General features: G+C 43.8%; 1 protein-coding gene across 21 annotated transcripts in view; it reads right to left on the bottom strand.

Annotated features, from left to right (window-relative positions):
• The window catches only part of NCAM1 (neural cell adhesion molecule 1), a 314,944-nt gene that overhangs the window by 69,769 nt on the left and 217,931 nt on the right, over window positions 1-27,244 (bottom strand). For all 21 annotated transcript variants that reach the window (XM_021710760.1, XM_021710761.1, XM_021710762.1 and 18 more), the window contains exon 2: window positions 24-98. In XM_021710760.1, the coding sequence (XP_021566435.1) occupies window positions 24-98 (75 nt within the window). The remainder of the gene's footprint in view (window positions 1-23; window positions 99-27,244) is intronic.

Here is a 27,244-nt window from a genome sequence, read left to right as displayed (position 1 = left end):
GAAGCGGGCCACAGGGCACTTGCCTTGGCATAAGAAGAATTTGGACTCTCCAACGCTGATTTCCCCTTGGCTGGGAACAATATCCACCTGCAGAGAAACTGAAAAAGACAAAGGCCAGTTCAAACATACATTTGAATTTCTAAGAAGGAAACGCAGAACTTTCATTCAAAAACGGAGTCCCCCAGCTCACTTTAAGAAAGAGTGAAGGGAGAAAGTTGTTTGGGTTTTGAGAACACGTCACCGCTGAAGTATCCTTATGCTGCAGTCAGGTGGGGACACAGCCCAGATCTTTCAACCCTATGAAACTGTTATCCCCTATCAGAGAGTGCAAGGTCCCTGGGAGATGGAGGGGGGGGGGGATCTCTGCCCTAAATGTTTTTCTGATCCCTTGAGAAGGCTTATCGTCCTGCTCCAAACAGCAACATTCTAGGATTCACAGAAATAGCAGCCCAGTCAGTTCCTTCTGGACAGCAATCTTATGTCAAGATGGCTTGACATCTTGCTGTGCCGCCCCGTTCCTAACAGGCCACCGACCAGTACCACGGCTCAGGGCTTGGAGACCCCTGGCTCTAGGAAATCCTAGGAAATAAGCCTTATGCACTGGTGTACTGTTTCTAAGCCAGTGTACTGTTTCTAAGCCAGCACTGCATGGCTATGTCAAGAGCAGGAAGCCCACCACTTCAGAACCATACTCAGGGCTTTCTTGCCAATCCTTCTCTCCCCTCCTCCCACTGCCAGGCATGATCACTATGGAGAAGGGGTTCACATGGAGCTTCAAACTTTTAGGGGATGCTAAAAGTACAAGCTCACCTTACCTCAAGACTATGGGACCAATATGCCTATTTCTGTAATAGGAGACAACATCAAACATCATCACCCCGATTCGTCAGACACTCTTCTGAAATCCTGTAGCCCGTGCCCTGCGGAATTCCCTGTGTCCCTTGGCTACTTTTCCTGATTTTTTAAAATTTGAATATCCATACCCTCTATCGTTCCACCACACTGATAAGACAAAATACATTGCACCAGATCTCACAGATTCCCGTATTCATCTGTTCCTCGTTTATCTGCTTGGAGGAGATAACCATTCCTCATGAAAATACAGTTTTATGGTAAGAAAAATGCTTTATTCATTTGAATTCAACTTCCTTCCGCCTCTCCTCCTCTTAAGTAAATCCCAAATCTAAAAGGCTAACAGACATTTAGTTCAATGCATGGAGCTTCTTAAAGCCAGTATGAAGGAGGGGCCTGAACAAAACAGGCCGGGGAACAGAGATTCAGTGAGCCCTTCCTTCCAACAGCCATTTTCTTTTCATAGTAGAATGGAGGGACTGCTTGTTGCCATGGTGACTGACTTGCTGGCAGAGCTGCTGCAGGTCTGGGTCTCTGCTCATTTGATGGAGACCACAGTTGTGCTCAGCAGAGTGTAGGGATCAAAGGGCCTACTTGGGACTGGAAAAGGGGGTGCGTGGGGGCACCTAGCTATCCGAGTTGTACCTTCCAACCCCTTCCGGCTAACAGACAAGGCAGGGCAGGAAAAAAACCCAGCCCAGGCTGCGGAGAGAAAGGGGGTGATGTGAGAGGGACAGGCCTGGAAAAAGGGAAGGGGTGGGGTGAGGGTAAGGAGTGGGACATGAGGGCAGAGGTAAGGAGGGCATGCTGAGCTCCCCTCTGAAAGAGTAAGGCGGTGGGGGTGGGGGAGGGGAGGAGGACTCAGACTTCTAACCACTGGTTTGGAAGAAATATAGTAACGTAGGGGCAGCCGGTCTCTCTTTGCTTGCTCTGTGGCTACTGACTCATTTGGGGCTCAAGACCAAATGCTTGTTTGAGAGCAGTCGAAGGTCTTCCCCTACCTTTCCTGAACTTTCCCCATGGCACCTCACAGAGCTGCACTGGAATACAAGGCCAACGGGGTCACTGCGTGTAGGAGTGGCAGCGTGACCAGCTGAGGCTGCTTCTCTCATTCCCCTTAGGGTGGGGTTTTGGTGCCGGAAGGGGTCTCAGACATCACCATGTCCCACCTCCCCATTTTCCAGATGAAGAAGAGGTAAAGTGACTTCCCTAGGGCTATTTCTAGTTAGGGCCACTCTCAGGAGTGTTCTTTCCACTAGGCAACGCTGCCTCTGCATAGAGAGGATAAGATGTTTCCACTCAGTGGAACACACCGCTGGTTCATTCCTGAACAGAACAGAGCAAGCCCAGAGTTGACAAGGCCTCACAGCATTTTGGGGAGCGAGGGGCCTTACAAAGAGAGCTACAAGCCAGTGCCGCCCCTCTTAAGGCCAACTAAGATCTTTCCTATGGCTTTCTGTGGCTTGCATTCCATGAAAACGAGCCTATGGGACCCCAAGGCTGTACCAGTGCCGTGGTCACCTACACAGGGGTTCCTTCTGAAGTTTCCCGGGGGTATTCTTTAAGAATCAGAGGCAGCCTCCTGCCTGAGGAGTTCACTGGCCCATATGCTGAACATTAACAGCCAGATTCAACATATGGACCCTGTTACTCGCCAACAGCCTTTACTGCTTTGAGAAGGATATTCTTATCCCAAGTGAAAAAACAGCCTTCATTTGTTCAGCTCTTTTCAAACAGAACACAGCTCTCAAGGAACAGGGGTACACGCAAGGCTGAGGGGTTTCCACACCCAAAAGTGACCGAGTCCATCCCTGGGCCACAGAGAGAGAAGGAAAATGAGGTTTTCAAAGAATTCCCAGCTTAAAGGGATCCCACGCACACATTTATCATCACAGAAGTTTTTAAAGGAAGAGATATCCATTTAGACCCCTGGCCTTTTGCATGCATGGAAAAGATAGTGATCCCTCCCTCAAAACACTAGAAACAAAGCTGGAAATCAGTGTTTGGAGCTTTTCCACTGTGGCACAATGGCCCATTATTCTTCCGCATACACTAAACCTCGAAGTATTGGGTTGAATGATGGTAAGTAGAAATCCTGCTCCAACTCAAAACCTTTTCCCTCCACTCCTGCTGCCCTTTCTTTTCTTACTCTTGTTACTACTTTCATGATTTCCAGTAAAAAGTCCAACCTCAACTTTCACCTTTCTTCAGTTGCACATATAAGTGAAATTTCCTAACTGGGTATAACTCATATCTTTAAAAAAACTTATGAAAACAATTCTCCCATATAAAGTATCTCATCTCCTGCTTTCCATAAACACTTGTTGAGGAAGCACTGCATCATCTTATCTGCATCCAAAGACACACACTTAGAAACCCAGGTGCTTGGACCCAGGCAGGATCCAGGGGCAGGGCTGGGAGCACCTCCCCACACCATCAGTGCGTTCTCTGGTCCCCCGTAAGCACTCATCCCTCAAGGCCTTTTTTGCAGGCCATTCATACTTTTTTGGTTTACAAAGCACACTGCATCATTCCATCTGATGCTCACAGCAGTTCTGAGAATTTTTTTTTTAAGGCCAGTATTATTGTCTCTATTTTACAAAAGGGAAATAGAGTCTCAGAGAAATGAAATAACTTTCCCAGGGTCCCTCAGTTAATGAGCTATAAAGCCAAGACTAAAAATCATCTTTATCTAAGGGTCAAGCTCTTTCCCATATAATCCCCAACTCCTACTAACCTTTTATTTATTATAACCTATTTGTCACCATTTACTCTCTTTCCAAATCATAGGCTAGAAAAAGCGGAGTTTTTGTAAAAAAAAAAAATGCAATATCAAGCAAAACTACCATCATTTCTCTCCTGGTGAACTATAACTTGCCTCTTTGCTCACAGATAGTCTTAGCATTACGACCTCTATTTTACAGATGGGAAAAGGGAAGATCAGAGTCATAAGTGGGGGGTAATGATAGGGTCAAGATTCAAGCAGGGGCTGAATGGAGTCCCAAGTTTCAGCCATTTCTCCCACATTATTCCATCCCTTGTAAGCAGACAGAAATAAGGTTCTGTCTTTTGAGAACTGAAGGATCTTCCTCTCCCTGTCTCACTTAAGTAAAATAACTCTGTGAAAGAGGGACATATTTTAAAATGTGCTTTCTGTTTAAATACCCTTAAAAAATAATGCTATGTTCTGAAAGGAACGCCAACTCTTTTCGCAAAATGGTTTCAGGTATAGATAGAAGTTTTGTAACTCCCAACTTCCTAGCAGAAGTAGGCTATAAAGTCTTAGATGCTGAAGAAGAGTGAATTAAAATTTCAGTTCACAAAAGACGCTAAGGTACTTATCAGAAGGGGTGGGAATCTTGCTAAGGCAAAGCAACAGAGAAGAATTGTTCTGATTTCAAAAAGGAGAAAGGAGTTCACTTGAATCGGCGACTTCTTGCAGTAGTTTAATTTTCTTGGTTTCCTTGTCAGGTTCTAATGTTCTTGAGGAGGCAGGCGCTGAGAGCAGACAGTGAACCAGGATTTCTCCTATGGCTAATTGCAAATACTTTCTTGTTTAGAGGTAAGGAGACACTGGCTGCTTTAGAAAGACAGACTGCACATGTGCAGGGCCCACAGCCAATGTAGGCACACCTGAGGAAGATGCTCTGATCACTAATGTGAGCTGGGTGAACTACAGAGAGGTAATCTGATCAGTGATTATGCTTGAGATGAGGAATTGTATAGAATTTGTTTAATAATGTCTCAGGGCTGTGGAAAAAGGCATCAAATTCTAGCTATGTGTTGATTTTGTTGGCTATTTTTTTAGGAAAAAGCCTTAAAGATTGCTATACGTAACATTTTAATAGAGAGGTTTTTTTCCCCCCAAGGTATAACTGAATGCTAAAGTCTCTTTCATTTGGTCACATCTGGGGGAAATCCAGATGTTCAGGCCAGAAGCGTAAGAAATGAAGCACTCTCACTTGCCTGTGACAGTTTGCTCTCATTATTAGCAAAGTATTCGAGGGAAAAGAAAAGGCCTCTTCACCGCTAAACCTATCAAATTCAGTAAAGTTAAAACAGGAACTAATGTGGCAGTATTGCAGATTGGTTAAGGACAAAGACTCTGGGTCAGATTGCTTGGGTTTGAATCTCAGCTCTACCGCTTACTGACTTTGTGATCTTGGCCAAGTTATTCAACCTTTCTCATCTGTAAAACAGGGAAGAATAGAACCATCCTCATAGGGCTTTGAAAAGATTAAATGAATTAATATTTGTAAAGCACATCATAAGCTTTTAATACCTGTTATGCATTATTATTTTTACCCAACCTACATTAGCAATGCTTCCCAAAGAAATTATTTTGGTTACTATTTCTGAGGGGAGTAATGGTTTTCCTTTATGGTTTAAAATAAAAGAACCTTCCAGAATGATTCGATCTATGGTCAGGTGGCCTGTTTCTACTCTCTGCATTAATTTAAGATATTTTACTTAAATATCTCAAATTACTTAGATATTATTTAGATATTTGGATATTATTTAGAGCATTACAGACATAAAAGACTAAATTCAATCAAAGCAAAAAAATATATAATAATATTGGAGGCTCTAGACAAGTCATTGGTCTCAATTTTCTTGTTTTTTTTCTTTTAAATATGTGGGGCACAATGCAGGTGTTTACTGTGCAGGCACCCTTGTTGATGAGGTGTACTCTCCACTCCCCTGGCAGTTTCCCACTACTGTCAATTCATTTCTTATAGTGTTATGATAGATGTTCAAGGTCAACTTATGATTGAGAACATGTGATACTCGGTTCTTTGTTTCTGTGTTTCAATTTTATAACCCGTAAAATGGGAATGAAAATAAACCTGAATTCATGCAGGTGGATTGTCACAAGAATTAAGCAGTCAAGAGAGGGCTGTGGATAAGAACTCAGGATCTGGAGTCAGGAAGAATCTGGGTCCAAATTCCACCTCTAACACAACTACTATAACATTAATGCTGAGTTCTCATGTGAATCTCAGGGCCTGTATTGTTTATCTGCAATTGAACATGATGACCCTGTTCATTTCATAGGGATATTGAAATGGTGTAGAAAGGTATTGCGTGTAAAGTACCAAACACAAAGTTCAGCTGTATTTTTGTTTTAAGTGAATTTCTATGACAGTTCTTTGAACTACCCCATCCCCAAAAAACACCCCAAACAAGCGAACAAAATATCCAGTGAAGCTTATGCGAATGAGATAGCAGAAGCCTCTAATTCAACCTGTCCAAAATCATTAAGGTGTGTGTGTGTGTGTGTGTGTGTGTGTGTGTGTGTGTGTGTGTGTGTGTGTGTATTTCTATCTATGTGCATGTATAGGATACGTCCCTTGAAAGCCTACATAAATATGTATGTGCATATTAATAGACAAATGCAACTTGTCAGATTGATGTGGTTGCAAGAGATGGCCAGATATAAATAAACTTATCTCATCTTGGAGAAGAAAAGCCAATACATTATTAGCGATGACAGAGAGGTCTCATCCATACTTGACATACGAGTCTTATAATTCTGGATTGAGCTACTGTTGACAGCAACTGGGTGGAAGAAGAAAATGAGGTGGACTGTTTAATTTTCAAATACCCAAAAGTTGGATGTCATTTTCAAGGGACTTTAAAATACGTGTTCTTATAGATTTTGGCTTCTGGTTCTGTATAATAGTATCATAACAGCAAACTATACTCTAATTGCTGCTGGGAGCATCCTCACTGCACAAAGTTGGCTCGTAGCAGCAATTGAAATCACCTAGATGTCATACTTAGGGCTGCCAGTCCTTTGGTTATCCTGACTGGGGTCCCATTATATAAATCCTAAGAATTCTATCTAATTTCCACTTAAACCTAAACAACTAGAAGTAACCAAGCTAGGTTTCCAAGTCAACTGAGATAGGTTTTTTTTTTATAATCAGACCCTTGGGAAACCCTCTCTGTAAAGTCCTCAAAGGACCCTGGGCTTTGGGTTTCCCCTGAGACATCAGGCAGCCTAGAGAATGAAGAAAAACCCGCATGAAAGCTGTGATCTTTCCTGGCGGGGAACATGAACACATAGTAGATGTGTGAAAGCAAAATTTGAGACTGGAGAAAGAGGGAAAGATCTCTTGGTGGGTAGTAGGTTCATTTTTTTTTATGATGTAGAATAGTAGGTTCATTTTTCTATACCAGAGTTTCCTAGTATTATATAAAGACAAGCTGCACAGAATATATAGACATCTCTGAACCAAAGACACTTGAAAGAGACACTGGACTCTGCACACTCATATACCAAGCAGGCTTCCAAAACCCATCACTGTCATAGTCACTCAAACTGGGCATTGTTTCATAAAAGCCATGTCACAGGTAGTCCTCGTGAAAATTCTCTTTAATCTCTCCGAATCCCATGACCCTTCCAAACAGAGTGATGGGGAGAGGGGGAAATACAGAAAAGGCAAAGATGTCTTCAGAATTCTTTGGCATTTTGTGCAATATGATATTATAATTGATACTACAATATTATAATAAGGAAGAAAAAATATTGAGCATCACTGCACAATCAAGGTCTAGATGATTATCCGATATCTCATTACCCTAAATATTCTATCTTATGGAACTCTAGTAGTCAAACAACAGAAACCAAGTAGCCAGAAGCAGGAGGCGTCTGTTTCTTAGCATAGTAAATTATATGAGCTGCTGGGAATCGGACGTAATTGGGTACTGGCTCTGTTCCATGGGGGCTGGCTTCAAATCAGAACACACAGCCAAGCCAGATAATGGCTTCAGTTCTCTCAGCCTCCTGAGTTCCCTGGGTCAAATTAGCATTTCATTAGGTCTGATTATCAGACGGTTTAGTTTTATAGTAAGTAGTCAGTGGTTTCAAACCATGGTTGCTGCCCCCACATACTACCTAGCAGCTGGAAAAGGTGACGACTTTCACATCACACACGTCCTGTGCATCTGGTTATAGGGTAAGAAGATCTACGTGTTGGTTAGACTGCTCAGAAGTGAGGCTCTCATTCCCCCTACCAATGCCCATCTCCCCAAAGGCACACAGTTCTTACTAGGGGGCCTCTGGAGCCTCTTTATGGGTAGTCAGAAGAAATGGCTCAAAGGAATACTAAACAGAAGCATGAACCAACCAAGTTCTAGATGACAGCCCAGACCAGGCTCAAGGCTGAGAAAGAATCCCGCCTGACTCTAATGAAAGAAGCTTGGTTATTGGTTTATTAGTTTGAATAAACCCTCATTCGATTTCATCATTTTTGATTTTTGTCAAAGCAACAAACAGCCGGCTATATCTCCATGGAGTCCCCAAAGGGCCAGATTCCAGGCCATGAGTGAAATTCTTTTCAGTGGGGCATGGGCCCCATCTCGTAGAGATGACAACAGGAGAAGGCAGGGATGTTTTGCAGCCTCTTGCCCTGAGGGGCACGCAACAGAGGGAACGAGTGTGTTAAGAGGCTGTGCCCCCAATTTCTCTGTCTCCTTCTACACGGGGTTTATGGCCAGAACTGTAGAGCATTTAGGAGCAAAAAAGGCTAGAGCTGAAAAGGACCTGATACATCATCTCCAATCTCTTCATTTTACAGATGGGAAATGCCAGGAGCAGAAATCCGGGATGCCTGCAGCAGAATCCGGCAGCCAGGGGGTTGGCCCATTGTGCTGACACCTGACCTAGGGCTTCTGGCTTCCGTGTCTCACTTCCTTTCTGTGACCTCAGTGGCTACATTTCCAACGTTTGCCTGCTTTGCCCTGGTCTCACCTCCATCCCCAAAGACCAAAAGTCATCAAATGGAGAGAACAGCTTTATTAAGCTGGACAAATGATGCGTGCTCTACCAGTCCTGTGGCAGGCTGATGACACCATCCAGTAGTGCCTTCAACCCCAGGAGCACTTTTTCACAGAAGCACAGGTTTCTCGCTCCCTTTTCAGGTCACCCTTTCTGTTCTTTCCTTTTCCAGGCAGACCCCAATTGTGGGCCAGCACTTCACATGAAGCTGAATTACTGAAATGTAGGGCAATAGATGTTTGGATGTTTGGCAATAGCTAAGGTTCTCCAGATAAACAAAGCACAATCCATCAATCTGCCCGAATAAGCCAGGCCTTCTCAGTAAATAGCTGCACACTATCTGATCGCTTCCAGGAGGCTCCAGACAATGTTTTCTTAGGTCTGCTCGCCTGAAACCTTGCCTTGACAAAATGACTCATCGAAGTTCGTTTCTTCCAGCTATAAAAAGGTTCTGATACAAAGAAAATCGTTTTCCTCTCTCCCAACTGCTTTTGCCAACGTGGCAAGAAGTTGGAATTATATCTTTCAATATTTGTCCAGCTGTTGTTTGCAGATGTTGTATTCTTTACACTCGGAAAATAGAAATTTGAGAGAATGTGAGCATGCAACTTCATCCTGAGAATTTCAGATCCTGCCCGTGTCTTTCAATAATGTCCTTATGTGTTCATAGCTTTAAGCACATCTGGGCTATTGAAGATACAAAAGCTTACAATCTCTCAAACAACCAGTGCAAAGAATTGTTAAATTTTGTTTCTGTCAAGTGAAAAATTCTACACTCTCAAAGACATGTGTGGGGGTGTGTGTGCGCGTGGTGATTATTACATGCCGGTCACTATGCTAAGCCGTTATTTAATTCACTTAATCCTCAGAACCATCCTGTGAGATAGGTACTGTTATTTTCCTATTTGACAAAGGAAGAAACTGAGGGACCAGTTGTAAAGTAATGACCCCAAGGTTATAAAACTGGTAAGTGATAGGCTCCAGATTGGAACCTAGACAGATCCAGCTCTCCAGTCCTTGCTCTTAAGTATATACTTACATAAAGTCAGTCTCAAAGCAAACTTTGATGAAAGGGGGGCAAATTTCCTGCTGAATGAACTGGCAGACAGGCATGTGAAAAGAGAAAATCATAATCTACTAGGAGCTCTCCTGATTCAGGCCTGAGGATATGCTGTCTCTAAAGAGGGGCTGGAAACTGAGGTTGCTTGAATTCCTGAGCCCACCAGGCCACACTCCTCTCCCTGCTGCAGACCTGACTTCCTTTCTGAACTTTCTTTTCTGAATCCTCTCCACATCCTCCGTGGGCCTGGTCTCACTACCTATAGCCCTCTCTGCTGCCACTACAGTTCAGCACTCCGCATTGGGGGTGGATGCCAGCAGGGTCAGGGCCAGAGGCTGCAGGCTGGATTTTCCCATTTATGGGTTACTCATGATGCCCTCCTTTGGATTCTGGATAAGCCTTGCCTTCCCTTATTAAAATGTTGATATTAAAACTGTTCCTTTTAGGGTTCAGAAATTACCTATGGGGTTTAATGTTCACTATCTGGGGAACAGACCACCTGAGACCCAATTCCCACCGCTACACAATATGTCCATGTAATGGACATGCATGTGCACCCCCCTGAATCTAACATAAAAACAGAAAACAAGAGGAAATGTTTCCAAATGACATTTATTTAGCCATCGGGCAGATTAAAGACAGACCTGCCCAATGACCAAGTGGTACAACGGGATAATAATCAAATTGTCTCAGATGGTAATTAACTTAGAGTAGGTGATCAGAAAAAAAATTATTCTTGGATGATACAGACATTGTGACTGGTTCGTTCACCCTCCCGCCCTTCAAGATGCATATTTGAAATGGATTATTCATGCAGCTGCCCAACGTGTGCTTTCTCCAAGTAGCCATTCTCCTAAGAGCCCACCATCTACAGAGTTTCCATGGTAAAGGATTCCTGTGGAAGCTTACACACTTTTCTACTGGTGTAGACGCCCACAATCGTTGTTGCCCACGATCAGACAATGCCTGACCTCCTGGATAATACACAGAACTAACTTATACATAGTTCTGAAGAGGGAAGAGCAGAGGAAAATCCACCCATTTAAATAATCTTCCAAACAACCTCCCTATTAGTCTGAGAAGTAACTGTGTTGATTTCTTGAGTCAAGGAACACATGAGAAGTTGTCCCTGCCATGTCATTATCACCATGGCTTATCAGGAACTTAGAACCCAGTGCAGCGCCTTTGGGGTAGGGTGTGGGGAGGGGAGAGGAGAAGGGACAGCAGCAGATGGAGGCCGAGTGGCAATGCTGGCACACCCAAAATACATCCTCGTTCTGTGATTTTGTGTATTGTATCTGCCAACCTCATGCTGTATCCATCCATAGAGCTACCCACACCTTAACCATCTCATTCTCAGTGATCAGTCCTTGGGCTACACTGACGGCCTCCTCTGTCCTCACACAGTGTGTTTCAGGGACCTGGAAGAGTCCCACAAACCCTCCCTCACCCCAGGCTGGTTACTGACTATTTTCACTCTTGGTACTTTTGCCTTATGATTTATACACTTAAGAATGGCATGGGTGTCTGACTGCTCTCAAGATAGCTATCAGTTTTTTCTGACTTATAATGAATCAATGATTTGGGAGAGTTTGTTGGGAGGGCAGGGGAAATGGGCCACTGGGTAGGTGCAAGCAGGTTGGAAGGACACAACCAAACACATACAATCTTGGTTGCTGGTATGCCACTCCCCTTCCCCTGTGACCGTGTGCTATGTTTCTTTTGTTTCTGCCCAGAAAATGCTACAACCCTAAAGAACTGGACTGGTAGTAAGACATACATACTGAACACGGAATGAGATCCTTAAAGTCCATTATAGTTTTTTGTTTGGGCTTTGTTGTTATATACAGTTTTTATTTATGCAGCCAGCACTAAGTTCTTTCATTATTTTCTTAGACTTCTCCCCTCCCCCAATCCAAACCAAACTGTCCTTGACAAACTCACTTTGCTTTGTCCAATAGGCATGAGAGCCTCTGAATCCCAGTCTGTGAAATCAAAGGACAGAAACATTAAAGACAGGCCCCCCATGGCACCACGCCATAATGTGCTTTGATGTTCAAGGGCTAATATCTGAGTATGATCCCAAGGAGCCAATTCAAAGGTCAGGGACAAATAACGAGGCCTCACTCACCAGAAACAAGCAGACGCCAAACTCACCTGATGGCAGCTGAGTCTTCTTTTAGGAGGAATTTCACAGAGGCAATGCGTCTTAAGTTTCCCTCAAGGTGACAAACGTTAGTTATGAGCAACTTTAAAACCAAGTAATTAGACTTTCTTATTCTTGGATGCTTAGTGTTGCTACCGAAATGAAAGTCAAAAAAACAAGAGACAAATAATCTCTTCAGGGGAGGTTTGTGGAAAATGTCCTCACATCCTCAGAACAAACTCCTTTCCTTAGAATGGGAGTTGGCAGCCTTCTTAGTGGCCCTGTCTGGGTCCCAGCACCAAATCTGGGATGTGGGAAGCAGGAAAGGAGCCAAACATACACATACATAGACAAACATACAGACACAGAAATACACAAAGACACAAACATAGATACACACACACACACACACACACACACACACACACACAGAAACACACAGACACACAGAGGCAGAGATATACACAGACATATGGACACGCAGATGCGCACGCGTGCACACACACATACACACCTTCTTCACCCTGGCTACCTGAAAAGTAATTCTTTCTGGGATCTAACCTTTTGAACTTTCAAAATGGTTGCTGTCAATTCACAGTGACCAGGCATAATTGGACTCCTTAAAAAGAACTCAGGTCACCAGTCACCGCGTCTTCCTTCTTTAAAAATAGGGTCAGGGTGGGGTGCTGTGGCTCAAGCCTGTAATCCCAGTGCTTTGGGAGACTGAGGTGAAAGGACCGCCTGAGCGCACAGCTTCGAGAATGGCCTGGGCAGCTTGGCCAGACCTCATCTCTACAATAAATAAAAAAAATCTGCTGGGTGTAGTTATGCAAGCCTGTAGTTCCAGCTACTTGGAAGGCTAAGGCGGAAGGATCACCTGAGCCCAGTGGATGGAAGCTGTGGTGTCTGTGAGCATGCCACTGTACTACAGCCTGGGTGACGGAGTGAGATTCAGACTCAAAAAAATAAAATAAAATAAAAAATAAAAATAGGGTCGGCCTCAACCATAGCTTAACTTGGGGGTGTAAGAACTAATTTCTGTTCCAAACTGGACAGACAGTTCCAAGACCAAGAAGCTCTAAGACTCATATGAATCTGAACATATGAAGTCAGTGGAACTCCCCTAGGATAATGTTGTCTTGTGTCGAGACGTTTACATTTCAGTTCTCTTATATCTCCTTAAGAAACTCCCTCAGACTAACTCCATGAATGACTAATGACAGACAGCTAATGCTGTTTCTGCTGCCTTAGAAGCAGTAATGCATCCATCTGCTCTCAGACAGCTGTGGAGTCCTGGGGGTGACCGAGCAGCCCCTGTGGAGGGTGGCTGTCAGTCTCTCATCACAGTGGATCGTGACGAAATGGGATGCTGGTTTCACATGGGCTAGGATCTTACCGACAGGCCTGTCTTTTGCCTGATGGCATTCCTACCCTCACTCACCTTGGGTCATCTCTCCCCCGACACCCCAAATTCCCAGAGCTGGCCTTCTGAATACTTCCACAAGAATGGCAGACAAAAATTCTCTACATCCAAGAGCAACAATAGAAATAATAAACTTTGGCCAAAGAGAAAAAGCACTGATATATATTAATAGATACTCCCATTTATGCAACGTACCTTATCTTATAACAAGGCAAGGTGCTTTAATTTCTATAAACAAGTCATAGCTGTGGGCATCACCGTTTGGCATTTGAAGAAGTCAATATCTTATAGAAAGCAATTAAACAGTAACAATCCAACAGCCAAGTCTACCAAAGGGCCAGCATTGCCAGAATAAATGATAGGAGGAAGAAGAGCATACAGTTCCAGCAGCAGTCCTCAAACTCCTCTGGTACAGCGGATCTGTCTCTGAATGTCATTCTGCTCTATGGAAGTATAAGCGATTACCCTCTACTCGTCTTTTTTAGTTTGAAGTCTACACGTGGCTTTATATTTCATGAATCATTTCTCATTGGGTCCATTTAGGCAAGTTGACACACTTTGAATATCCTACACAGATATCACTAGAATACACACACACACACACACACACACACACATCCCCAATCTGCACAATATCAGACTCAAAAGTCATTGAACTATGAATTGTGTGCCTGTTTCCTAGGTGAAGAGAAGTGATGATAAAACCCAAATTTCCCCCCAAAACTACTAGGTAAGTTATAAAACTGAGAAATCAAACAAATGCCCAAAATCACAGCAATAACAACAACAACCCGCCACATCAAAGACTTCTTGCTTTCTGTATCTCATACTCCAAACTCTTGGGACAAGACTATCAAATGACCAAAATAGTTGCTCAAGTCTAGGGTTGGCCCTTGTCTTGGACTAAGATCTTTTTAATGTTAACAAGGGTAAATGATGCAGAGACCAAAGCCTGAAGTCAAGAGGGCCAGGTCTAGTTCCCCCATAGAACAAAATCTGAAGGAGTCAAACATGAGTTTGGCTCATTTTTGCATCTTAGTGAATGGCCTTGTTGTGGAGCTCACAGATGAGGCTTCCTCTCACTGTAGGGAACTCTCTTAGTTAACAGTCACAAGAGGCAAACCTGAAAAGATGGGAATGAGTTAAGAAAGACAGCTGGCCATCTCGGTGGCTTAGCCTTTAATCCCAGCACTTTGGGAGGCTGAGGCGAGTGGACATCCTGGGCCTGGGCCTGTGGGTTCGAGACCAGCCCAGGTAACTTGGGGAGACTTCATCTCTACATAAATCAAAAATTAGCCAAGCTTGGTAGCATGCATCTGTAGTTCCGGCTACTTGGAAGGCAGAGGTAGAAGGATCACCAGAGACCAGCAGGTCGATGCTGGGGGTGGCCATGAGCGTGTTACTGCACTGCACTCCTACCTGGGTGACAGAGTGAGGCTCCAACTCAAAAAGAAAAAAGAGAGAGAGCTAAGAGCTGCAGTGTAAAGAAAAGAGATGAAACTGGATGACGTATTAGTACATGTTACTTATGGTCCCTAAAGACCCTTAGTAAGAATCTACCCTCTATGCTAATTCTGTAGCTTCTCATAGCTTTCCAAAAATACCAGCTGGGACATCAGCTTCATACCTCTGCTATGTGTGAACAGCCTTGTCCTTCCTGCTATATGGTCTGGACTCAGAAGCTATCACTGGGACCTTCCATGAGAATGTGACTATAACAGAATACGGGGTGTCCCCTTATGGTCTTCAAAAAGTAACACTTCTGGACTCTTTCTCCCATGGAAAATCAACCCAGACCACTAGAGAGCTGATCCAGGCTGTTCCTGATCTTAACGGTTAAAATACGGCCAAGGATTTATTAAGGCCATGGACACAGTAACAGAAAGGGATGTGAAGACAAAGAGATAGGAAGGTCAATTTCCCCTCTGTGCCACCATAGCAATTAGCTTGTATCTTATAGCATTTACTGTGTTATAATGTATTAGCATCTGTTTCAATGATTGAACTCTGTAAGACTAAGTTGGCATCTTCAACGCTTAGTATAGTGCCTGGCACATGCCTTAAAAGATAGTTGTGAAATTAACCTGAAGATCATTTTGTGATCACTGCTTTCTGAGATTTATACCAGTCTAATGGTTCCCAAATGCAGGCGCGCAGGTCCTGGACCAGTATCATGTTATCTGCTGTAGAATCACCTGGAGAGCTTGTTAAAAAGTAGATTTCCTTGCTGCAACCCTGAAGAATCTGAAACAGTGCCTCTGTGGTGAGGCTCCTAGGGTTTTAGTTTCAAAATATTCCTCGGGTGATTCTGAAATGTAGCCAGGTCAGGGATCATGGGTTTAGTCCATAACCTACCTGGAATAACTGATGAATTATAAACAACATCAAACTCTGTCAAGCTCTTCTGGCCTCTGCCTGGAATTTTTAATGATTTTTTACAATCATTCTTATATTGGCCTGCCTATTTTATCATTTACTACATTAAGCAATATGATTTTTAATGCAGCAAGTCTAAGCAAAACACTCCTATTTCATGCATTTATTTTCCAGTTTGTCACTGTAATCGTTTAGGGAGTATAATGTTACACTGAAAGCCAGTTGTGATGATTAGTTTTAGGTATCAACTTTCCTGAGGCTCAGAGTGCCCAGATATTTGGTTAAACATTGTTCTGATGGTGTCTGGGAGAGTATTTAAATCAAGTATACTGAGTAAAGCAGGTTGACCTCCCTGATGTGAGTGAATCTTATCCAACCAGTTGAAGGTTTGCATAGAATAAAAGGCTGAGTAAGAAAGAATTATTTCTCTCTGCCTGACTTTCTTTGGACTGGGGCATTGGTCTTCTCCTGCTTTCAGACTTGGACTTGGACTGGAACTTACACTGTCAGCCATCGGTTCCTGGATTCAGACTTGTCCTGAAACTCCACTATCGGCACTTCTGGGGTCTCCAGCTTGTTAGAGATCTTGGACTTCTTAGCCTCCATAACTGTGAGCCAATGCCTTATAATGAATCTTTTTATATACACATACACTTATATCCGTGTGTGTGTGTGTGTGTGTGTGTGTGTGTGTGTGTGTGTGTGTGTTTATCTAGCTAACTCCCATTGGTTCTGTTTCTCCTGAGGACCCAGAATAATACATCAATATCTTGGACTTCTTAGCCTCCATAACCGTGAGCCAATGCCTTATAATGAATCTTTTTATATACATTATGTGTGTGTGTGTGTGTATACATGCATACACTTATATTTATGTGTGTGTGTGTGTGTGTGTGTGTGTGTGTGTGTATCTAGCTAACTCCCATTGGTTCCGTTTCTCCGAAGGACCCAGAATAATACATCAATATGCATGAAAATATCATGTTTTTCTAAAATGGATGTAATGATAACAGACAGGAAATTACACCTGGCCACTTACCCTGAGCACATGGTCTGTCATCCTTGGTCCACCCAGCCCAGGATGACAACTCGCATGCTAGAAATGGAGGGTATCAGTAAGTGTCAGCTGATCAGTTGGGCAATGTTCCTATTGATTTGTTAAGTGGATCAGCCTGAAATGTCCTCTGTACAAGCTATGGCCAAAACAGCCATAGATGAATGTGCTGGTCACTAAGTGCATGTGGTGTGAAAAATATATATACTCTGGAAGCCCAGAGTAGATCCTTGCTAACCATAGCAAAAAGAAATGTGAGGGCATGAGGCATCAGACACTATCTTCCTAAAATGAGACTTCAGGGCTCTGAAATAAAAAGTCTTTAGAAATTCTGAATTAGCTATAAATCATAAAACAAGATGAATTACTGCTATTGTACCTTCAAAATGGCTGTTAAAAGGATACCCAGGACTAAATGGCAGACTTTGAGCCTAAAGGCTTTCTGTTCCATCGTGTAAGGAACTACCTGCCTTTTGCCTTTATTCTGCTATATTGATGAATTTCAAACCTCGACAGAAGCATTAACTAGGATTCTCAATCCCCCGCTGAACCTGATAAAAGAAAAATTTCAATTGTTTCCAACAATTCCTAGCTGAATTAATCTTGCCTTCAAAGCTGCAGAGTCCCAAGGACAGATGCTCCTCTTATATGTAAAAGATTATTATTTATTCTTAGTATCTCTATGCTTGTTTATTGATTTTTTCTTCCTCTCCTTACAACATAAGCCTTATTTTAAAAGAAGAAGCCATTTGGCAATTCATTAGCTCTTCCCCAAATGTGAAAATTCAAAACCACGCACAAGTGCAGATACCTTGTCCACTGGAGTGAAAGATCTTTCTGACCATTCAGTCTCTATGGCTTATATACTCCCTACACATTGCCTACATGTAGAAAATATAGTAGAAAAAAGCTGGGCGCAATGGCTCACACCTGCAATCCCAGCACTTTGGGAGGCCAAGGCAAGAGGATTTGCCTGAACCCAGGAGTTTGAGACCAGCCTGAGCAACTTGGCGAGACCTTGTTTCTACAGTAAATCAAAAAATTAGCTGGGCGTGGTGATGTACACCCGTAATTTCAGTTACTTGGAAGGCTGAGGCAGAAGGATTGCCTGAACCCAGCAGGTCGAGGCTGTGCTGGTCATGAGTGTGTCACTGTAATTTAGCCTGGGTGACAGAGTGAAACTTTGACATATATATATATTATATAGATATTATATATATAATATAGAGAGAATACATATATTTTGAAGAAAAATAATATATATAGAAGAAAATGTATAAATTTTCCTCTATATTCTTTTTGTTTTCTCTATCTTAAACTATAAAGAGAAATTCAAATGACAATAGCCCAGTTCACTCTCCCAAGGATGCTGGCCCACAAATCCAGAGCAAGTCCCTGTCACCAAATGGGGATTTCATTTGCTTCCAGTGTTTGGTGCCCATGAACATGGGGAAGCCCTAACAGGTGAGTTCTAGCTAGTGAAATAATCTGCAACTGAAAGTTTCTTGGTCTCAAAATTAAAATTTGATGACAATAGTTAAGAGATGACTCAAGTAGTAAATTGGAGAAAAACAGGAAATAAGAGAATCACACCAAGAAGCCAGATTATGAGCCACCCAGAGCGAGGTCAGGTCGGTTCTGTAATTTCAAAGTGTCTTGAACTTGGTTTTATACCCAGCAGGTTCCAAGAAATGCTCTCCGCTGCCTGAGGCACCCCCCTTTCATTTACATTTCATTTCCTGAGGTGAATATTGTTACTTAAATTACTTGGTTAAACAATGTATTTTAAAGTTGTTTTCCATGGATGCCCAGGCCAATCTTGAAGAGCAAGACAGGTGAGGTCCCACAGAAAGAGGATCACTGTGCCCACATGACAGGGGACCCGGATTCTGGTTTCTAATGGCCTCGTGTGTACTGTAGCACTGGTATCCCAGCTGTAACATTAGGATAAAAGTAGAGACAGAGGATGGCAACGTGGGGAAAGCAATTAAAAAGAAATCAGAAAGCCAGGGGTTTCGTTCTGGCCTTGGCCCTACAACACCCACAGGGTTTGAAGTGAGTTATTTTATCTTGCCAGGTCTCAGCTTACTCATTTAGAAAGGTAGGGGTTGGACTCACTGAATTTTACTGTCCATTCCATCTCTTTAGTCATATGACTGGGGCCAAACTGGCGATTTCTCAAGGAGTTTCACCGTTCCCCCATCTTTCTTCCAGGGCTGGCTTGCCCCAGTCCTCCAAGGAGGACTCCAATCTGCAGTCTCAGGCCCACCCGGCTCCTGAGCCAATCCTTACTCATCCTGGCAATACATAAGAGTCTCCACCCCACCTGGGCAGAGCCAGGGTTGCCACCATAAGCCTGAGGTTCCAGAATCCTAGCTGGTGCTGACCTCTTGCCAGCACCCACCCCCACCCCCTGGGGATGGGAGGTGGGGAGCTCTGGTCCATGGACTGACTCTCTGCAGCTGGCAGACGTTCATTCAGACAGACCATCAGGAACCCGGTGCTGGGCACTGCTCCTACACTGAGCGCTTGCTGCTGTTCTCTGCAGGAACCAGCTACTCCCGGTTCCTTTCCTTTGAGATGGCAGTATGACCTGTGTCGCAGAGTGCTAGTCAAGATCAAGCAAAATGACACGTGAAGTGCCTAGCATGCGGCAGGCACTCCACAAATGGCAATCATTACTCTAGGCAATAACATAACCATTATACACGGCAGAAAAAAGCAAGTGGTGGAGAAGCTGCGAATTCCATCATGTGAGGGCCCAGGAAAGAAGTGTCCAGGCCAGGTTGACGGACAAAGGGAAGCCAGTGAGCAGATCCACTCTCCAAATCTCCTGCTCGACCAACGGGAAGAACCCTACGAGCTGGGCCTGGCATGCTTCTCAGTTGTCTCTGGACATATTACCGTCTGGTAGGAGAGTGAGTTTGGAGAAATAGAGAACAAGACAGACCATTCTTCTATCAGGGCTTTTATTCCCCTTGGGGTACAGGGAAAAAACTTGATGTTTCAAGTGTTAAGCAATCCCTATGGACTTGAGGGAAGAGATATGAATAACTCTGAGGATGGTAAGCTGTGTTTTACCAAATAGCATCATTACAACAGGGGCTATAAGAAAACCAAAGAGCTAGAAAGAAATTGCTGTCTCGATTTGTCTCACCCCCTTTGAGTTTATGCAGTAGTAAGCTACTTAGACTTGTGTATTCTGGATGTACCCCTGGGGCTTATTTCAAGGAATACTTTTGAAGTTGTATGTAGTGGGTCTAAGTGGTCTATTCAAAGAATTTTTTTTTAAAATATGGAATGCTTCATGAATTTGCGTGTCATCCTTGCTCAGGGGCCATGCTAATCTTCTCTGTATGGTACCAATTTTGATGATAATTTTAACGATGATTTTAAAACTCTGGTGGCTCCTAAATTAAAAATGAGGTGGAATCCCTCTGTCCAATCCTGAGTGGTTGTCAATATAAAGACATCGTCTAAGAGGGAGAACCAGGACCCTAGTAGCTTCTGAGGTCCTGTTCTGGTTCTGGCGAGCAGAGAGAAGGTCAAGTGGATTTAAACCACATGGTAAACTCCTTTCTTTCTTTCTTTTTTTTTTTTTGAGTTGGAGTCTCACTCTGTTGCCCAGACTGGAGTGCAGTGGCCACTCCTGGCCACCGCAGCCTCGACCTGCTGGGCAACGGCGATCCTTCCACCTCAGCCTTCCAAGTAGCCGGAATTACAGGCATGCGCTACCACGCCCGGCTGATTTTTTTGATTTATTATAGAGATGAAGTCTCGCTGCCCAGGCGGGTCTCGAACCCGCGGGCTCAGGCAATCCACTCACCTCAGCCTCCCAAAGGCGCGGGATTACAGGCTGAGCCACCGAGCCCAGCTGTAAACTCCTTTCTTAAGGAAAAATCTAGCACATCTCTTTGTCAGCCTACTCACACCAAAAGCAGGTACTTGGGTCTCAGAACCTGTCCCTGCCAAGGCCAGACAGCCTAAATCCCACCAAATGAAGGGCAGCTGCAGAGCGGGCAGCTTGGAGCCACGGGACTGGCAAGGCCTGAGAGGCTGCCTAGGACTCTCCCACACCACCACTGCTCAGACCAGATTTCAAAGCCTTCCTTTTAGATCACTAGCAAATCCCTCTAAGGAGATTCTCCCAGCCTAGGCTGCAGACACTCATCTTGACAGTTTAGTGAAACTGGGAAAAAGACAATGAAGCCCCAGCAGTAGAATCAGCAGTGCTATTTCAGAGCAGGGTATTTCTATATTTGTTTGATACTGTACCAAGGAGAAGCAAGAAACTGCAGTATGAATGTGGGACCCCACCCTAGACACAAGACTCATATCAACAACCAAGTATGCACTTTGGATCAGATGCTTCACAATCATCATCTCTGGGATGCAGCATGGTCCCTGCATACTCACTGATTGAGTGACCAAACTTCACATTCAGCCACCCACTATACAGATGAGGAGACCGAGGCTTACAGAGGTTAAGCAAATTGCCCGACATTACTCAGCTAACAGATGAGGAAGCGGATTTGAGAACCCAAGTTTGTCCTGTTCCAAAGGCCATTCCTTTCTCTTGTATCATTATGTCCCCCAAATGCAGCGAGGCGTCAAAGGAGAGACTTATTTCTTCTATTTTTTTCTATTCTACATACAAGTCTCGTTATTTATGCTTAGGGTGGAGTGGAAGAAAGCAAACTGAATGCAATAGAAGTCTGTCCCCTGCACGTCTCACAGGTCATGTCCATGCTTTCCAGAGATCTGGTGTTTCCCTTAGGTGTGCTCTGTCCAGGGCTTGGGGCCCAACATCAGGCTTTATGAAGGATTATTCCAGAGAATGTCTTGTAATTCTTTCAGTACCAAGTCTCATGCTAAGAAAAGTCCCACCTTGGCCAGGCTCGGTGTCTCAGCCTGTAATCCCGCGCCTTGGGAGGCTGAGGTGAGTGGATTGCCTGAGCCCGCGGGTTTGAGACCCACCTGGGCAACTTGGTGAGACCTCATCTCTACAATAAATCAAAGATTAGCCGGGCGTGGTAGCGCACATCTGTAGTTCCAGCTACTTGGAAGGCTGAGGCGGAAGGATCGCCGGAGCCCAGCAGGTCGAGGCTGCGGTGGCTGGGAGCAGCCACTGCACTCCAGTCTGGGCAACAGAGTGAGACTCCAACTCAAAAAAAAAAGAAAAAAAAGAGAAAAGTCCCCCCTTATAGCCTTTACCTCTAGAAGTTTATTTTCTTCCTACAGTTAATCCCTTCAGGAATCTTGAGCATACCTATAAACCCAATCAAATGTTTCTCCTGCCTTTCAGGGCTTAACTCACTATTTTTTTTTTCTTTCTTACTTAGAGATGGGCCTCAAATGATCCTTCCACCCTGGCCTCCCAAAGTACTGGGATTACAGGAATGAGCCACCACGCCTGGCCTTAACTCACTTTTTATGGGGATAGTTCTTACCCGATAAGCAGGATGAGACTGTGAGCCTCTACAGGGTCTTACTATTCTCCGCCTACTCTGAAAGCTCAGCAGAAGCTTTGCCCGGCAGGTGTTCAGTGCCTATGACACGAAGTGAGAAGCGCACAGAGTGCTCAGCCCAGCGCCTGGTAGCATCAGTGGTCCACAACCCACAGGAGTTAAGAGGAGAAGGAATAGCAGCTGCAATGGCAGGGGCAGATGTTGTTGTTGCTCCAGGGATGCTCAGGAATTTGGGGTCCTATTCCACGTGCCGAACTCGGGAATCACATAACCTCGAGCTCTCCAGTTTCTTCATGTATAAGATCATGGAGCTTGAATGTGAACATTCTTTGACTCTAGAATATTAATGAGTTGAATCCTTCCCTATCCGCTTTCTCCTGTTAACCAAGATGTCTCTTAAAGACACACTGTCACAAAAGCCAATTGTCTCCATATTTTAAAAGACACAATTTAAAAGCAAAGAAAAATCTCGGCATTTCATGCTAAGGAGGTTTCAGACAGCCTCATATCTCTAGCAGTTTCCATGCGGTTTGTTGGAAACGCTTTCTCAAATCTTCTGGTAATTGTCTATATTTTATCATAGCCCCCCAAGGGATGGGAGAGAAGAAATGACCCAGGAGTTGATAGAAAAGTCACACAAAGACTGCCTGGCAGCATTCACTTATTAAGTAAAGCAGACAGAGCGAGAGATGGCTGAATCACATACCTGCCTCTCCCTCGCCACTGTGCTGACACACAATAGGCCTTTGGAAGCAGCCAGCTTGTCAGCATCATTCCCTTGCACAGTGGGTGAGCTGAGGCAAAGATGATTTTCCAGGCTGTTTGGCTATCAACAGACACCAAATTGCTTAGCTGAGCAGACATGATTTCCTTCAACTTGTTGCAAAATTCTTAAACAAACCCTGAAAATGGAAATGTGCTCTCATTTTGCTTCATAGCTAAAGGATGGTGAATTCTTTACTGAGAAATCAACAAGTTATGGGGTACACACATAATCATACACTCTCACATAAAACAGGACTAGACTTTAAAACAAGTAAAAGTACATCATTAAAAAGATAGGATGCAGTTTCTTCACACTTCTCTCCTGCCCCGTGGAATACTGGGAAATATTTAGCAAATGACTTACAGTGGGGGGAGGGAGCCCCGATTTGTAGCACTAGCCCATTTCTGTGGTGTGAATACTCCCACCATGAAGTTTCAAGCTACCAGCATGATGCTACTAAATGCAGGTTTGGGAAGAGATACATACAGTCGGCTCTGACAGCAAGGTGAGCAGCTCTAGTATACCATTGTCCAGCTTGGCATTCAAGCCCCGGGCCTAGGCTCTGAAACAAGAGTGGCTTACCAAAAGCCTGCTTCTCCCAGCCTGGTGTTAGCAGCAGGTGAATGAGCAGATGCAAATTAGACTACGCACCTGGGCTCTTCAAAGGCCAGCCTTTGAACACTGAGATTTCGCTGTAATCTTCCATGTGTCATTGCTCCTGGGATTCAGCCCCCATGGTCTTTACTCACCAGAAACCCAGCAAATGTTTTCTGTCCCGAGACCCACTGCAGAACTACATGACATTAACTCAAGATGAAATCCGTCTCCCTTCTTTTTCCACTGAGCAGGCTTGCTTTGGTTACCATGCATCGGCCAGAAACCAGGGTGTTTGTCAGCAACTTACAAAAAAGCAGAGCATTCAACAGTTTGCTAATTGGCCTCATGGATGAAGGAGCTTCATCAGAGTCCCATGGCTACGAGGCAGGGCCGGCCTGGATGAACTGTCAAATTCTTGGTGGTTAGCATGTGCCACTACTTTTCATCAACCTGCTAATGAAAGACACATCAGAGGTCCACATCGTCTCTAAGGGTAGGAAGCTAGGAATCTGTGCTAGGAGATGGACCCCTGCAATCTTATTTAAGACAACATATTGATGCACTAGGTATATAGTGCACTATGGGAGTGTCCCCATTCTAAGTTATTTTATTCCTTTCCTAGGTCTTTCTCTTCACCTGAAAACTGGATAGTGGTCAAATGGGGTTTCACCTAATATCTTTTAAAATATAACAATTCAACCAAGGGTGGATGAGACAACTTTGATGGACTCTAGAACACCTAGCATCCTTTCTGACCTTGTACTGACTCTTCACCAACGACCAAAGCAGATTCTAAGTTAGAGTAACACAAGCAATATTTCATGCCCTTCTGCATGAAATTTTTATCAAGGATACAACCCTTAGAAGAGGCTGATGGATCAGCTTTTTTCAAGATGCTAGGAAATAAGTGGTGTTTTTTTTTATGGTACAATGGAAACATTTGGAAAGCATTTCTTGTATCTGCCTTTTTACCCCCCGATTCCCTGACTCTCCTCTGCTCTCAGGTTCATTTTGGTCCCTCCTCCTTTATTTTTCTCTTCTAAGACAGAGGCACACAGACGATGGGGTGAAGAAGAAAGAAGACAAGTTGTAATGTAAGGGCTGTATCTGCATTTTTTTCATCTGTATGGTCTATCTCGTTCCTTTCTTGGATGTTCAATCCCACACAGTCTTTAAGGAAGTTCTTTTTAGAGCTCAACTATCCGTTTATTTAGTTACTTTTCTAAAATAGCATTCCTCCCACCCACTCTCGTCTAGTGAATTCCTCTTTCCCTGCTGCTGTAGGCACTCCCTTTGAGGAAGCGAAGAGAGTCCTTGGGAGAATATGAAGGTAACAGGCAAGAGAGGTAGAGATGAAAGAGAAAGCAGAAACGGAGTGCTGGGCACGACAGTTCCACCTCAGCTGCCCTCGGGCTCCTTTCAAATCTGAGCCTGCCCACCATGGCTTGCCATTTTCCCCCACACACGTCAGCCTCGTCTACCCACTGATGCCAGCTCCCTTCATCTCCTAGCAAAGCATCTCATCTGCCCTCCGCCCGCCTCCCTCAAGAGGGTGATCGGCTACAAACGCTAAGAAAGACATGATGCTCCCTTTCCCCAGTGACTTTTAATGGGGGCGTTTTAAGGACACCATAGCTTGTCTTATTTCCTGGTGTGATTCCAGGCCATGTAAGACAGGAGGGCAGCAGTACTTCAGTGTGGCAGGGAAGACAGAGGCTTGAAGAGCTGATGTCCTTCAAGCCACCCGTGTGGGAAGCAGCTTACACCACGGCCTCCTCCGCATAGGAGTGTGATCAACACCACTGCTGCAAACATTTCAATCAGAGATATGTGATGCAATCTGTGAACTGGAGGCAGCCAGAAAAACACGCCCCAGGATACGCTTGAGATAACATTTTGTGATCTTGCCAATGACCCCGCCACATTGTCGGGCAAGGAAGTCTATTGAGAAGTTTGGAGAAGATGGAGCAGGGCTATAAATTCAGCCTTCCAAAGCCAAGTTTATCATTCTTGATAAACCCAGGTAGTGTATCATTTTCATGCCCTTCTGCATGGTAAATTTTCATCGAGGATACAACCCTTAGAAGAGGCCAATGGACCAGCTTTTTTCAAGATGCTAGGAAATAAATGGTGTATTTTTTATGGTACAATAGAAACATTTGGAAAACATTTCTTGTATCTGCCTTTAGGAATTTGTTAAACTAAATTTGGCCCCATCCCAATGACCACAGAGGAAAAAAACACATAAACTAAACATATAAAAAACAAACAATGGGGGGACTTACAGATGTCTCATATCTTAGGCTGTAACTAAGAAAGAAAATTAGTCTTTGCAAAAAGCCATAACACCTCCTTTGAAAACCATGGAGTGTTTTGTGTTTATCCTTCCCAGGCTAGTGAGTGTTCTCTGAGGTGGAGATGTGACCTCAGAATAGACCAGATGGTTTTTCAAAATGTCTGAAAATTGGAGGTGGTCAAATGGGACTTGACCTAATATCTTTTAAAATATAACAATTCAATCAAGGGTGGATGAGACAACTTTGATGGGCTCTAGAACACCTAGCATCCTTTCTGACCTTGGAGTTACTCTCTTGTACTGGCTCTCCTCCACGACCAACACAGATTCTAAGTTAGAGTAGCACAGGCAATGTTGACCACATGCCCTTGCTTTTAAAAGGCTACAGAGCACATTCCCTAACTCCAATAACCTCCAAAGGGTCGTGCTTGCCTTTGTTCCGTGCTCCCCAAGATCAGTCCCATTCCTGGCACATACCTGGAAATTCACACAGTCAAAGGGACTTGAATGAACCCGTTCGAATCTCTGGATTCCCGCTTTGTGTTCCTTCCTTGAGAGTCTCTGACGATTAGACCCTGTTGTTCTAAGACATGTTGTGTTTTATCAAAAACACCAGCATCTAGCAGTTGTTTGACCAGCTACCCACATTCTTTTTGGGGGGATCATTTATTGATACACAATAAATGTCCATATTTTGTGATAATTTGATATATTCATCTAATCAGATCAGAGTAATTGCCACCCACATATTTATCTCTTCTTTACTCACTCATCATTTCCTCTTCTACCCCTTGTCAGCTTCTATATTGCCTCCAGTTTTCTTAAATAGTATTCCCATTTTCAATATTATTGCCTTTTTATTCTTTCCCTCTCTCTTATATTTTTATATATGCATAATTATATAGACGCTTAAATGTGTTGGGATGATAAATATAGGGACACAAGTATGTGTTCAGCCATGTGAGGAGGATGATCGATGTTTTTCCACAATGGGGAATGGTATAAAAGACATGAAAACCAAGATACCTTATTATCTCTCCATATGAAGACAAAGAGCAGAGCTCAAGGATTCATCCTTTTCTGTGTCATAACAGCCTCACTAGAACACCTTGGGGACATACAGGCTAAGCCTCTAGAAGCCTGGGCCTGGCCTAAATCTAAAACCAAATGCACACATGTGGTATACCTCTTATTGAGAAATGCTGATGTACAAAGTAAAATTAAAAGGGTTTTCTACAAAGTGAATAAACAGTGAATAAATCAATGACACACTTGCAACCAGTAGGGCAAAATTTCCCAACTAGGGTTGATGTACACAATCCAAGTGCTTTCCGAATTGTTATGAAATGCCCAGCTCACATTCTACTCCATGCCACCTTCATTCAAACAGCGCCCACAGCTGCCATCTCTTGGGCCAAGGGTT

The sequence above is a fragment of the Carlito syrichta genome, unplaced genomic scaffold (genome assembly GCF_000164805.1).
Source record: "Carlito syrichta isolate Samal-C Ts95f unplaced genomic scaffold, Tarsius_syrichta-2.0.1 Scaffold301195, whole genome shotgun sequence".
In the NCBI taxonomy this organism is placed as follows: Eukaryota; Metazoa; Chordata; class Mammalia; order Primates; family Tarsiidae; genus Carlito; species Carlito syrichta.
This window is presented reverse-complemented; position numbering and strand designations above follow the sequence as displayed.